Raw genomic sequence first — 10,544 nt, 5'->3', positions numbered from 1 at the left:
TCTCACATAACTAGGAGCCTTTTACAAGGAAGAATAGTTGAAAATCTCCCAAACAGAATTAAAGACAGTTAGCTCAGAACAGAAAGCGTTTACAATCTGGAGCAGCTGCCAAACAGGGTGTTACTAAGTACTGACCATGGAGGGTGCTCAAACCTTTGCTTCCGGCCCTTTCGCTTTTCCGTTATTTTTAAACTGTAACAGATGGAAATAAAAAAAAGTAATCTTGCTTAAAATATTAAAGAAATGTGTCATCTTCAACTTTATGTCTTTTGGAAATCAGATCATCTTTTACTTGCTAAGTTATTCATGGTAACAAAAATGTTGATGAGGTGTGCCCATACCTTTGAATGCAACTATAATTTGTAAGAACTATCTCTGCAATAATTATTTTTTTAATCTGTGCATATCATCATTGTTGTTTGCTTCATTTTTTTTTATTTGTTGCGTGTTCCTTCCTTTCCAGACCGGTTGTCTGTCAGTGTCCAGCTGTGTCTCAATAGGCTTCTCAATTTTATGTCCATTTACAAACAGGACACGCACCTGTGGACAGCCGACTGCTGGGATAATTAGATACACTTCCAGTGTGCCTTTGTATCACTTCTCTGACGGTCTGAAAACAAAGGGTTAATTGCATCTGTAATTCCGTAGAACCTAATTAAGTGTGTCTCCGTGGGGATTGTCGACGTCACCGCGGTGTGTGGCTGCTGGTCTATTAATATGTACGGTATCCATCACAACGACAGTTTCAGTGAGAGCCGCCAGTCTACGCGATCAGAGACAAGCGGCTGCAGACAGAGAGAAGACAGAGGCCGGATCGGAAACAGGAATCTGGACTAACCCAGCAATGGATTATAATCTGCGAAATGCATCGCGCAATGCTACGGGAATTGCGAAGAATGTTTTCTGGGCGTATCAAAATCTTGTTAAATATTCCGAAGGGCAAACGTTGGACTTTCGAATCACTTTGGCGATTTTGACATTCCAAGTGGTTTACTACCCTGTGCTCGCCATTGTAGCTTTTCCTCGTAAGTTTCCCGTGTCTTCCTCATGACTACGTTGAAAAGTTTAAGTCAGCTTCTCGTTCATCACTGTCCTTTAACGACTCGCTGAGTGCAAGACAGGTTTTCCGAGCCGGTATAACTTAAGCAAACATCGGTTGAATGGATTTGATAAAGTACCCCATGCAAATCCTATTGTGAAAGTAAGGAGGCATGTGCTCCTAGGGGACATTGCTATGTGGAGCCAGACACGTTTTGCCCACAGAAGGCAAAGTGTTGTTGTAGACTGTCATTATCTGCATTGAGGTTGTTGACCACTGGTGTGCCTCAGGGATCTGTTCTGGCACCCCTCTACTCTTCATGACTTTTTTCAATGACCTGGATGAAGAATTGGAGCGATATGTTAGTCCATTTGCCGGTTATACAATGGGTGCGGATGTTGTGGATGGAGCGGAGGGCTGTCAGCGGATAGAGCGGGATTTCTAACTGGTGCAAAATTGCGCTAAGATGTGGCAGGTGAAGTTCAACATAGTAGAATATCAGGTCGTTCAATTTGTTTGGTCAAATATGATGGCAGAATATGGTGTTAACGGAATTAAACAAATAAATAACTCCCACCACCATCTCACCAGTTAAAAGGCAAGAGGGCAGTTTCCATCATCTATCACCGTCACAAAGAGTGCGGAGGAAACTGACAGCATGCAGAGGGATATTAATGTGCTCACCGAATGTACCAGGGTCTGGCAGATGGAGTGCAAAGTTGGTAAATGCGAGGTGATCCACTGGGGAAGGGCAACTGGAAGAACAGAATATTATTTAAGTGGTAAACGATTGCAGTATGCTGCTGTGCGGAGGGACTTTGGAGTGCTTGTGCTTGAATCACAAAAGGTTGGTTTGCAGGTGCTGCAGCCTATCAGGAAGGCAAACGAGATGTTCGCCTTTGTTGCCAGAGGGATTGAATTTCAGAGAGGGGAGGTCATGCTGTAACTGCACAAGTACTGGTGAGGCGGCATCCGGAGTCCTGTGCAGTTCTGGTCTCCCGACTCCAGGATTGATAAACTGTCTGTGCAGGCGGTTCACCAGCTGATTCCAGAGATGAGGTGGTTCGAATATGAGGGGCAACTGAGCCGCCTGGGATCGTACTCGCTGGAGCTCAGAAGGATGAGAGGAAATCTTCTATAAACATATACAATTATGGAATGGATAGATAGGATTGTGGCCGCAAAGTTGTATCCACTTGTATGTGAGACCAGAATTACGGGTCACAGCCTAAGGATTCTGCGGAGTAAATTTAGGACTGCGATGAGGAGGACTTCTTTTCTCAGAGCTCTCAGAGGGTCGTGAATCTGTGGAATTCTCTGCTCAAAGAAGCAATGGCGGCTGCCTCAATGAATATATTTAAGACTGGCTGCCATAGCTGTTTTTTTTATAGTAGAGGAATTAAGAGCTATGTGGAAAAGGTTAGCATGCGGCGATGAGTCCATTGTCAGATCAGCCATGATCATCTTCACTGCCGGAGCATACGAGTCCGAACAGATGGACTATTCCAGCTCCTGTTACGAATGTTCTTATTTTCTCTCGTGTTTACTCTTGAGCAGAGTTGAAATTCTGTCACCGTCATACATGGTACGTTAATTAGTTCGTTTTATTCTCCCAACACTTCCCATGAGCAAATCCCACTGCTGGTGCCGAAGACCAGAATACATTCCAGCCACCTGTTACTATCACTGACTGGCCCATCAGGCTCAGGAACTGAATCCGGCCCGTCGAGCACCCAGCCCTCTCCGCCTTTCCATCGAACCTGATTCTTTGTCGCTCTCAACCATCCAGTCTTGTACCCATCGGCGCCCGGATGATTCAAGACAGCATCACTGTTGTCAGAAATAACTCACACCATGAGTCTCAGCAAACTGCAAAGCGGCAAAGCTTTATTTTTCACGAGTCTGCAGAGTCGGACCCAAAACTGCTCCAGCAGTATTGAGCCCAGAGCATTACATTTCATCTCCTTTTATACAGTTTCAAGTAGGTTATCACGTGTCCCTCAGTTGCTGTATCATTCCTACAATTATTCATAGTCAGCTCCACTCTCCCCCTCCCCACAGGCTTGTACATCTCGGGGGTCACATACACATTTTCTCATATCCTCTGTCCTTGGAGTTAGCCATCCGCAGAGCCATGTCTGCCAAGTTTTCAAACACTTATCGGCCTTGGAGTTAGCCACAAGAGTACAGCTTATCTTCATCTGTTTCATCCACCTCCGCTCTCAGCTCCTAGCTTAATGACTCCCTTTTAGTTCTTCATGATTACCACAAGGTACAGATTGTACCTATACAGTTTTGCAAGAATCTTATATCCTTATTTAGCAATGTGTCAGCATATGTTTTGTAAGCTTAGATCTTAGCACAGTCTAACCTTAACCCTTTCACTTCTTACAATTCCACCCTTTTTCTTTTTAGAGTGTGCTAAGGATTTGTCCAGGGATTCCACTCTTCCAGTTCTCTGCCTCGTTGCAACAGCATTTTAGCCGGGTCAGCTGGGTTCCCTGGCTGCATTACCTGTACTACTACTCGCGTTATTAATGCTCTCAAGCAGGGTATTAAGCATGGTAATATGATTATCATTATGAGTATTCCGCCAAATATTAACAGGGCTATTCGCCACCAGCTTCCTCCCAGCAGACTATCCAGCCAACTCAGGTTCCCTAAGGATCTCCAAGTTTGTACTGGCACATGGGCCAACTTCCGAATTTTGTCGGATATTTTCAACACTGCCTTTCCATTATCATTTATCTTTAGGCAACAGTTTGTCAGATTGAACTTTCCACAGACCCCTCCCTCGGAGGCCAATAGGTAATCCAATGCTAATCGATTTTGGTATATGGCTGTTCTCATCTGGCTTTGCTGCTCAGCCAGCAATTCCAGAGCCAATGCGGTTTGGTTGGTGATCACCTCTACTACAGCTTGTAGGCGTATTATTCGATTTAACATATATACCGGGGTTCGGTAACCCCATGACCCATCCTGGGCCCAAGTTGCTGGTCCGTAATATTCAATGATGCGTGCTGGAGGCCACTCGTCGCCCCATTCTCCCACCTTTATCTCCCGCTTCTCCCTTCTCAGTGAGTCAAATAACTTGATTCCCAATTCCCTATCTTCATCCTGGGGTAGGAGGAAGAACTCTGGCCTTATAAGGCCTAAGAAACAAACTCCTCCCCATCCTTTCGGCAATTTGGTGTATGCCTGATTCCCACAAATCCAGAACAGACCTTCTGGGACAAATCCTCCTTTCCTTGCTTTCCGCCAGGCTTTCCAAACACTGGGAATTCCTTCGTACGGGTTATGCCCACTGCAATTCCAGATTCCCGAATTGTTTCCCATAGCCGTACAATTGTCCTTTGCCCCTTTAGTTATGTACCAAGTCGGCTCCTCGGGCCACCAAGTGGCATTATTTTTTGTTTTAGCCAACTTTATACTCTGACATGGGCTTTCTCCTACTTTCACCTTCCCTTTTCTTTCTACACATACTTGTCCTTCCGGATAGTTTGTTAACTTCCATTCTTGCGTCCTCCCAGTCCTTTTCTTATCCCAATCATGAGCCAATAGCTCCCACACACTCAAACTCTCACCTATCCATGGCCATTGCTCGCTCATGTGGGGTCCCCCACAAACCCAACAGTCACTTACATTTAAACTTGTAGCTATTCGAGTTGCTAAGTCTATAAACAGGTTTTCCTTCATTTCCGGTCTTGTTTTTCCATAGGTTCCCCATTCTTCTCTGACTCCACCAAACTCTGCCCTTCCTTTTTCTTTCCTTTCACATATCCATTCTGTCTCAGGGCATGTACTTTCTCGTACACTCCAACTTCTCCCTTCTCCTTTTTCTTCTCTCACTGATCCACCGGGGTATCCCCTGTTCTTTCTCAGGGTATATTTTATTCCTCCCTCTTCACATTCCTCTTTTTCTTTTCCATAACATTGGTCATTTACATGTGAATGTGACACAAGGGCCCCGGGTCGTTCTTTTCCTTTCTCCAAAACTCGGTTCCTACACTTGTCACATTTCCCTTCTATTTTTCCCACATACAGAATTAAATATATTACAGTCAATAATGTAACAGTCCACATTGAGTTCATTTTTGTTGCCTTTTCAGTTTCACCACCAACGGTTCTTCACTGGGAACACAGGTCCACTCCGTGTGTCCCTCAGGCTTAACTGGTCCCTTTATTCTGGATGCGTGGGTCCACCCTTTCTCTTTTGTTCGTACGGCCGCCTCGGTGGTTAACAGGACCTGGAAAGGGCCTTCCCACTGTGGTTGTAACTTCTCCGGCTTCCAGGTCCGTACCAGAACCCAATCTCCAGGCACGATCTGATGTAAAGCAAAGTCGAGCGGCGGAGTCTGGGCCAAGAGACCCTTCTTCCGCAGTTCTGCAAAGGAACGAGATAGTGCCAGTAAATAGTTCCTTATAAAAATATCACCCCCTTGTAGCGTGGGGTACCCTTCTACCTTATTCCAATACGGGAGTCCAAACAGCATTTCATAGGGGGAGATTCCTATATCCTTCCTGGGTGCTGTTCGGATTCTTAACAGGGCGATGGGGAGACACTTAGTCCAGGGTAACTTGGTTTCTAGCATTAATTTGGTCAATTGCGCCTTTAAGGTACTGTTCATCCTTTCCACCCGTCCCGAACTCTGGGGATGCCACGGGGTATGGTATTTCCATTGGATACTCAATGCATCACAAATCAACTGGTGCGTCTTGGAGGCAAAGTGTGTCCCTCTGTCCGAGTCTATGGACCCCATGATCCCATATCTGGGGATTATGTTTTCTAGTAGTATTCGGGCTACTGTAGGCGCATCGGCCTTTGTGGTCGGGTATGCTTCCACCCAGTGGGTAAAATGATCCACTATTACTAACAGGTACTTCCATCTCTGCACTGAGGGTAGTTCGGTAAAGTCGATCTGGACTCTATGGAACGGTCTCATGGCCAGTGGCTGGCCACCTCTTGGAGTGGATCGCATCACTTTCTTGTTTATCCGCTGGCACGTCGGACATCCAGTTATCTCTTGCTGGGCCAGTGTGTATATTCCTTTGCATACATAGTCCCTCAGAATTGTGTCGCACATGGCCTGTACTCCCCAGTGGGTTTGATGGTGCAACTGTTGGAGGATGTTGCGGGTTACTTCCTTATTTAGTACCTGTCTCCCATCCGGGACCGTCCATTTACCATCAGTGTCTTTTCGGGCTCCTAGTTGGTTCATGCTATCAATCTCTATTTGGGTAAACATAGGTAACTTTTTCTTGGAGACCCGTAGCCCCTTTTTCCCTAGGAAGTTCAGTAATCTGATGGTATCTTCCTGCACCCCTTTCTGTGTTGGCCCGGATAGTAATAAATCATCCACATACTGTAGCAGTTGGTTCTCTGGAGCACATTGGAATTCCGCTAGTACTTGCTCCAAGACCTGCCCGAATAGGTTAGGTGACTCAGTGAATCCTTGCGGCAGGACCGTCCATCTGAGTTGTCTTTTCCGCCCTGTTGTAGGATTTTCCCATTCAAACGCAAACATGTCCCGACTGCTTTCTTCTAGCGGGCAACTCCAGAAAGCATCTTTTAGATCTATTACACTGAACCATTCATGGTCAGGGGAGATTTTACTCATCAGGGTGTACGGGTTGGGTACTACCGGGTATCGGGTCTGGACTACTGCATTTAGACCCCGCAGGTCTTGTACCATCCGATAAGTCCCGTCCGGCTTTCGCACCGGGAGGATGGGGGTATTATATGGCGACATACATTCTTCCAGCAGTCCATCTGCGATCAGCCCTTCAATTACCGGCTGCAGCCCTTTTCTTCCTTCCATCGCAATGGGATACTGCTTCCTCCTTACTGGGCGACCGTCCGGTAGCAAGGTGATCTGTAGAGGGCTGATGTTCAATCCTCCCCTATTTCCCTCTCTATACCACACCTCGGGCTCTATTTTCTGGTCGTCCTCTTCTTTTAATGCGAATAATTTTACTATTATTTCTCCATTGCTCGGCACTGTTCCAATGCCCAGTTGCACTTGCAGGTCCCTTCCTAATAGGTTGAATCCTGCCGAGGGCAGCAGGAGAAGGTCTTGCCTTGTTGCCCTATCTTCATATCCGACTTCCACATTGTCCACAATGGACACTTGTATCGTTTTTCCTCCGATACCGGATACCTTCATTACTCTTGTTCCTGTTCGGGCGCCGGGAGGTATCTGGATTACACTGGATCTTTCAGCACCCGAATCTACCATAAAGGTTGTATCTGACCCTTGGGGACCTAATTTCAGATTTACCAGGGGTTCCTGTCGATAGTTTCTTCTCCCCAAGGGTAGGAACCCCCGACCCCCCTAGTCTTCGTCCTCCATCATGGCATATGACCTGACCTCTCGCCGATACTTAGGACATTCCCGTTTAAAATGTCCTTCCTCGTTACAGTGGAAGCATCTTAGAGTCCTTCGCGTTTTCCTTCCTGGTTCTTGGCCATTGCCTCGGTCTGACCACGTTCCCCTCTTTTCCCTGTTTTCTGTGGTTACTTGCTGTACTGTCTGAACCATTATCCTAGCGGTCTTTTTCTGTTTCTCCTCATCTCTTCTTACAAACACCTTCTGTGCTTCTCGCAGTAATTCGCTCAAGGGTTTTGAATTCCAGTCCTCTATCTTTTCTAGCTTTTTCCGAATATCTGGCCAAGCTTTTGATACAAATTCTACCCTGATTAACTGTTGTCCCACCTCTGTCTCCGGGTCTACCCCCGCATATTGTTGCATATTTTTCCGAATTCTATCCAGGAAGTCAGTTGGGGTCTCATCGGGGTTTTGATGACTTCCAAATGCCTTATTGAAATTATGACCCTTGGGGACCGCTTGTCTTATCCCCTTGATCAGGAATTCCCTCATATCCCTCATGTTTCCTCGTCCTTCAGGAGTCTGTTTGTTCCAGTTTGGCTCCGTGAGGGGAAACTTAGGTGCCCCTTCAGTAGTCTTTTCTTTCTCCCACATAACTATAGCCGCTTGTCTTATCATTTGTCTCTCTTGGGTTGAGAATAACGTCCCCATGATGGAATACATTTCATCCCAGGTGTATATATTAGGCCCGAGGAACTGATCCAACTGTTCAGCCAGTCCCATCGGATCTTCCAGGAGGTTCTTCATTTCTTTTTTAAAGGTTCTTACCTCAGTGCTGGTCAGGGGAACATTCACATACCCCGTTCCCCCATCAGGTCCACTCATCGGGACCTCCCTTAAGGGGCATAACTTGGGCTCCTCTTCCTTTTTCACCCGTTGTCGTGTCCGGGAGCGCGTCATAATAAAGGGGGGTCCTGATTGTGGTGGATTCCCTTCCTCCCACTTCTTCCTTTCTTTTTCTAACCACTCATCGTATTCCTCTTTTCGTTTTTCTTCTTCTTCCGCCCATTCTTCCCGTTCTTTTTCCTTTTCAGCCTCCGCCTCCCGTGCCGGATCGTCCGGTTGGAGGGGGGCAGAGGGAGCCGCCTCCGGTTGTTCAGGCCGGGGCACGTAAGGCGGAGGTAAATGATTCAATACTTCCCAAGGAGGTTTCTCCTTGTTCTTTGTTTCCAATTTGTAACTTCTGGCTGAGTCTCCTGGCCCCGAAACCCAGCAAGAGGCGTATTCACTTTCTTCTTCTTTTACATTTGGCTTAGAGTTTACATACATGTTTAAGGCCTGTCTAACCCAATCCTCATCTGACCCAAATGGTGGCCACCATACCGAGGACCCTTTTATTGGCTGTTTGGACCATGATTTGCAATATTCTACCATTCTCTTTTTCTGCTTTCCCTTTGTTCGTCCATATCCCCATCCTGCAAACATTCTACCGAGGGGGCTATCAGGAGGTACCTTCGGGAACAAACCCGAACTCTCCGGCTCCTCTTCCTTTGAGCTTCCCCCTCCCATTATTCCCTTCCCGGCCCGGTTCTTTTTACTCTAGGTGTCGTCACACCTAGTTTACCCGGTCACACCCACCTAGATCTCAGTTAGCTAGTCTCACTTACCCGGTGTGCCGTAGAACCGTCTCCTTTCCTCCCTGCTTTGCCGCCTTGCGCTGTCCGGATCTCACTCGCTCAAGCCGTTTCAGACGACGAGCAAGGAATCAGGGACTGCCGAACTCGGCAGGGTGCACCTTCTCCGATGTCCTTCCTCTCGCCCTCCACGACCGGAGTGGGGATCCCGGACGAGACCCCCAGCTGTCAGAAATAACTCACACCATGAGTCTCAGCAAACTGCAAAGCGGCAAAGCTTTATTTTTCACGAGTCTGCAGAGTCGGACCCAAAACTGCTCCAGCAGTATTGAGCCCAGAGCATTACATTTCATCTCCTTTTATACAGTTTCAAGTAGGTTATCACGTGTCCCTCAGTTGCTGTATCATTCCTACAATTATTCATAGTCAGCTCCACTCTCCCCCTCCCCACAGGCTTGTACATCTCGGGGGTCACATACACATTTTCTCATATCCTCTGTCCTTGGAGTTAGCCATCCGCAGAGCCATGTCTGCCAAGTTTTCAAACACTTATCGGCCTTGGAGTTAGCCACAAGAGTACAGCTTATCTTCATCTGTTTCATCCACCTCCGCTCTCAGCTCCTAGCTTAATGACTCCCTTTTAGTTCTTCATGATTACCACAAGGTACAGATTGTACCTATACAGTTTTGCAAGAATCTTATATCCTTATTTAGCAATGTGTCAGCATATGTTTTGTAAGCTTAGATCTTAGCACAGTCTAACCTTAACCCTTTCACTTCTTACAACTGTCCTCTACCAATTGTTCCACTAAACTGCCCCCTCTCCCCCAAGAGCCGTCGGTGGCGATGAATTCCACACATTCACCTATCCCGGTCTGAAGAAATTTCTACCCATCTGTGTTCCAAAGGGATGTCTTTCTATTGTGAAACCTCGTCTTCAGCTGCCGAGTCCCCAACTACAGAAGCTACCTCTTCATGTATCTCGGACTTTCAATATTAGATAGTTTAAATGAGATTCCCCTCATTCTCCTGAACTTCAGCAGCTACAATATAATCACTGCCGATTCAATAACGGTTTCCGAGAATCTCCTTCGTAGATACATTAACCTCCTATTCCTCTCTGCACTCAGAAGCGCTATTGATTAAAGTCATTGTTTTCAGAGAATATTTCCATCCAAATGTGTGTTAATGGTCTTTATCTCCCTGCACACAGTGAACGTGGTGACAATAGTCATCCTGTCGCGGGGAAAGTGCGGTCTCTCCAAAGGCGTCACAATGTACCTGGTTGCCATGGTAGCAGCGGATCAGCTGGTCGTTCTCTTCAATCTGGTATTGAGCAAGATTCCATGGAGCTCCATGCCAGGAGGGTTTTTACGCTGGTGGTATCGTGTTTCCGTGTGTAATATTCACGCTGTCGTGTCCTACGGCGTCACGGACTGTTCTGTCTGGTTCACCGTCGCTTTCACCTTTGATCGTTTTGTCGCCATTTGTTCACAGAAGTTGAAACGAAAGTACTGCACCGGGAGAGCGGCCGCTCTGGTTCTG

General features: G+C 46.7%; 1 protein-coding gene across 1 annotated transcript; it reads right to left on the bottom strand.

Annotated features, from left to right (window-relative positions):
- Positions 1-2,975: 2,975 nt before the first annotated feature.
- Positions 2,976-9,784, bottom strand: LOC140721177 (endogenous retrovirus group 3 member 1 Env polyprotein-like). Its single transcript, XM_073036042.1, has 2 exons — positions 9,033-9,784; positions 2,976-5,423 (listed from the first exon to the last, which is right to left on the bottom strand). Exon 2 carries the CDS (start codon positions 5,129-5,131, stop codon positions 3,461-3,463), a length of 1,671 nt encoding a protein of 556 aa, XP_072892143.1. The 5' UTR covers positions 5,132-5,423; positions 9,033-9,784; the 3' UTR covers positions 2,976-3,460.
- Positions 9,785-10,544: the final 760 nt, after the last annotated feature.

Source organism: Hemitrygon akajei, unplaced genomic scaffold (genome assembly GCF_048418815.1).
Source record: "Hemitrygon akajei unplaced genomic scaffold, sHemAka1.3 Scf000051, whole genome shotgun sequence".
Taxonomy (NCBI): Eukaryota; Metazoa; Chordata; class Chondrichthyes; order Myliobatiformes; family Dasyatidae; genus Hemitrygon; species Hemitrygon akajei.
This window is presented reverse-complemented; position numbering and strand designations above follow the sequence as displayed.

Excerpts from the sequence above, each read along its gene's own strand:
- LOC140721177 (XM_073036042.1), bottom strand. The coding sequence starts at position 5,131 with ATGAACTCAATGTGGACTGTTACATTATTGACTGTAATATATTTAATT.